The sequence below is a fragment of the Myotis brandtii genome, unplaced genomic scaffold (genome assembly GCF_000412655.1).
Source record: "Myotis brandtii unplaced genomic scaffold, ASM41265v1 scaffold601, whole genome shotgun sequence".
Taxonomy (NCBI): domain Eukaryota; kingdom Metazoa; phylum Chordata; class Mammalia; order Chiroptera; family Vespertilionidae; genus Myotis; species Myotis brandtii.
Genome location: NW_005370276.1, coordinates 889080 through 892993, shown reverse-complemented (window position 1 = coordinate 892993; position 3914 = coordinate 889080). Strand labels below are relative to the sequence as shown.

At 48.4% G+C, this 3914-nt stretch overlaps 1 protein-coding gene across 1 annotated transcript in view; it reads right to left on the bottom strand.

The window, feature by feature from the left end:
- Positions 1 to 1681: 1681 nt before the first annotated feature.
- The window catches only part of DHDH (dihydrodiol dehydrogenase (dimeric)), a gene marked incomplete at its 5' end in the record, with an annotated part of 12915 nt that continues 10682 nt past the window's right edge, over positions 1682 to 3914 (bottom strand). The window contains one exon of the mRNA XM_014550426.1: positions 1682 to 1746. Coding sequence (XP_014405912.1) covers positions 1682 to 1746 — 65 coding nt within the window. The remainder of the gene's footprint in view (positions 1747 to 3914) is intronic.

The following is a 3914-nucleotide window of genomic DNA, read 5'->3' as shown; positions in this document are numbered from 1 at the left end:
ACCCTTTCACAGGGGTCGCCTAAGACCATCGGAAAACACATATACAATGACATATTGTTTTTGTGATTAATCACTATGCTTTAATTATGTTCAATTTGTAACAATGAAATTGGGGGTCACCACAACATGAGGAACTGTATGAAAGGGTCGCGGCATTAGGGAGGTTGAGAACCACTGCTCTAGAGAATTCATGTTTCTCAGAACCAAGTCCCCAGCCATGGGAGTGAGCCACTTTGGAAGCACATGCTACTGCCCCAGTCCAGCCTTCGGATGACACCTGTCCACACCAACACCCTGATGCAACCTCATGAGCTCTTAAGCCAGAACCACCCAGCTAAGCCACTCATGGATTTCTGACTCTCAGAGATGGTGTGAGATAATAAACATTTATTGTTGTTTTAAGCTGCTACGTTTGGGGGCAATTTGTTACACAGCAATAGATAACGAATACACCCAGGATAAATTAGCCTATGTACAGATGAGGAGGTCAGAGGCCAGAGGTCAGAGGCAAGTCCAAAGTTGTACAACGGGTAGGATTTGGGGGGTTCCAGTTCTCCTTAGACATCTTAAAGCTGAATCGATCTCTCACGCCGTAAAAATTATACCAGTTTTTCTGGTTAGCGATTGCCATGTAAGTAATAAGGCCAAAGCTCAGTGGTTTAAAACAACAGTCATTTCATTATCTTCCATTGGCCTATGGTTGATGACATTGGGAAAGGCTTAGCCTGGATTTGATCAAGATCTGATCAAACACCTGTTTTCATGGAGCCTTGCGGCTTTCCACATGGTTTCTTCGTGTGGGGTACACTGGGCTTTCTCACCGCTTGGTGGCTTCAAGGAAGCGGAACTGCTTGCATGATGGCTGAAGTTCAAGAGGATTTCAGCTCACAAGGAATTACATACCTTTCCTGACTCAACCTCAAGTCATCCAGCGTCACTTCTGCTGTGTTCCAATGGCTACAAGTGAGTCATGAGCCCACTCAATTTCAAGGGAAGGGGGACGAGACTCCACCTCTTTTTTTAAAAAAATATATTATATTGATTTTTTACAGAGAGGAAGGGCGAGGGATAGAGAGTTAGAAACATCCATGAGAGAGAAACATCGATCAGCTGCCTCCTGCACGCCCCCTACTGGGGATGTGCCCACAACCAAGGCACATGCCCTTGACCGGAATCGAACCCGGGACCCTTCAGTCCGCAGGCCGACGCTCTATCCACTGAGCCAGACCGATTAGGGTGAGACTCCACCTCTTAATGGGGGAGGTGAGTGGAGACGGGAGACATCTTTGAAAAATATAAGGTGGCCATACCACTTGCTCTATCCACTGAGCCAAACCGGTTTCGGCAAGAGACTCCACCTCTTAATGGGGGAAGTGAGTGGAGACAGGAGACATCTTTGAAAAATATACGGTGGCCATACCAATCCAACTGCTTTGGCAAAGGCTAATGTAACGGGCGTGAACAACACAGACGTTGATTTCCCTCTCATGTAACAGCCCAAGACTAAGCAATCCCAAGTGATATTCACAGTGACTAACGTTCCCGTGTCAGGAATTATAATGGTTCATTTAATTGTATGTGCCAACTTGACTGGGCCACAGGGTGACCAGAACCTTATTCTGTGTGTTTCTGGGTCCGATTAACATTTAAGTCGGTAGATGAGCAAAGCAGATGGCACTCCCTAAGGTGGGTGGACCTCATCCCATCCGTTGAAGGCCTGAATGGAGCCAAAAAGCTGACCCTCCTCTGAGTGAGAAAGAATTCTTCCCAGACGCCTTAGTGCCAGGACATCAGCTTTCTTCCTTCAGATTCAAACGGAAACATTGGTTCTTTCCGGGTCTTGAGCTGCCAGCCTTCAGGCGAGAGCTACGCCACCTTGCCCGGCCTACATAGCTCAGTGGCTGAGCATCGACCTAGAAACCAAGAGGTCACGGTCAGGGCACATACCTGGGCTTCGGGCTCGATCCCCAGTGTGGGGCGTGCAGGAGGCAGCCGATCAATGATTCTCTCTCATCGTTGATGTTTCTATCTCTCTCTCCTTTCCTCTCTGAAATCAATAAAAAAAAGAAGAAGAAGAAGAAGAACTACATTACCAGCTCTCCTGATACGGTATTCAGGCCTTTGGACTTGGACTTGAACTAAACATCAGCTCTCCTGGGTCTCCAGTTGCCAGTTCAACCGGCAGATCTTGGGGCAGGCCGACCTCCATAGTGATGTCTTCCTTCTGTCCTTCTAGCTTTTGGCTCCACCATCCACAACACAGGGCTTCCACCTTACAGGGTAAGATGGTCCAGCCAATGCCCAACACCACACCCCACTCCAGCCGAAGGAAGGGAGAGGTTAAGGGCGAGGCCACGCTCCTTGCCTTTGAAGGCCATAACTTAGACGCGGCACACATCTCTTTGGCCAGAAGCTATTCACAGGGCGGGAAACTAGCTGTGAGGGAGCCAGGGAGATGTCGTCCTTAGCTGTGCAGCCAAGTCTCCAATGTAGCTTTCCTATCACAGGTGAGTGATTACTTAGGGGACACCCAGCCATCTCTGCCACACAATTGAAAGATTGACACTAAGCCCTGACCGGTTTGGCTCAGTGGATAGAGCATCGGCCTGCGGACTCAAGGGTCCCGGTTCGATTCAGGTCAAGGGCATGTAGCGGGTGTGCAGGAGGCAGCTGATCGATGTTTCTCTCTCATGGATGTTTCTAACTCTCTATCTCCCTTCCTCTCTGTAAAAAATCAATAAAATATATTTTAAAATAAAATAAAATAAAATAAAAGACTGAAACGAAGCCCTGGCCGGTGTGGCTCAGTTGGTTGGAGCGTCGTCCTAGGCACCAAAGGGTAGCAGGTTCGATTCCCGGTCAGGGCACATACTCCGGTCAGGACGCATTTGGGAGGCAACTGATTGACGTTTCCCTCTCACATCAATGATTCTCTCTCTCTCTCTCTCTCCCCCTCTCCCTCCCTCTGTCTCTAAAATCAATAAGAACATTTTAAAGAAACAAAAACAAAAACTAGTATCTTAAAAATAAAGAGCCTTCAGGGCATTCTTTCCTTGGCCACAGTGACTGGCAAGGACTCTAGATTATAGTGGCTCTGCCAGCCCTGGTGCCAGACTTCTACTGATCAGAACCCTCAGCCAAAATATAACACTTGTTATGCCCTGGCCAGCGTTGCTCAGTGGTTAGCGTGTCGACCTGTGCACCGTAAGGTTGCAGGTGCAATCTCCCCCCCCCCCATCATCAGCCCCAGTCAGGACTTGTGCAGGAGCCAACCAAGCGATGTGTCTCTCTCACATCAATGTTCCCCCCCCCCCCCCACCTTCCTTCCATTCCTTCTAAAACGCAATGGAAAAAATATCCTCACTCCTTGGATAAGGATGAAAAATAAAAACTAAAATAAAAAACCCTGTTATGCTGAGATTTGGGGGGTGTTTCTCACGGCAGCATAACCTAACCTATACTCACTGCTATAGAAACCAGGAAAGTTAGATCTTGCCTAAGAGCACAGAGTTCATCCTAACGGCCCAACTAAGCACCTACTTATAGTTCACTCACTGCTGGTAATTTGGGTGGGAATGACCTCACCCCTGCTGTACAGAGGGCATGGGACCCAGGCTTTACTAACAAGCCACCGAGAAACTCGTGAAGGCAAATCCCTTCTTTCCTATGGAAATGACTCTCTGTGCCTTAACGAGGCCCGAGGCTGCTGGAGGCCAATATGGGAAAGGCCTGACCTCCAGGCGAAGGGCCATCAGCTAATATTATTTGTTGAGAACATACTGTCTGCTATGGGCTGTACATCCACCGCCCCTTTTAATCCTCACCAGAAGGTGGTTAGCACTATCTCCCCTGTTTCCTGAGGAGACAGACCAACAGGTGTTTGCTCCAGGAGATGTGGGAAATGTGGTCCTTTC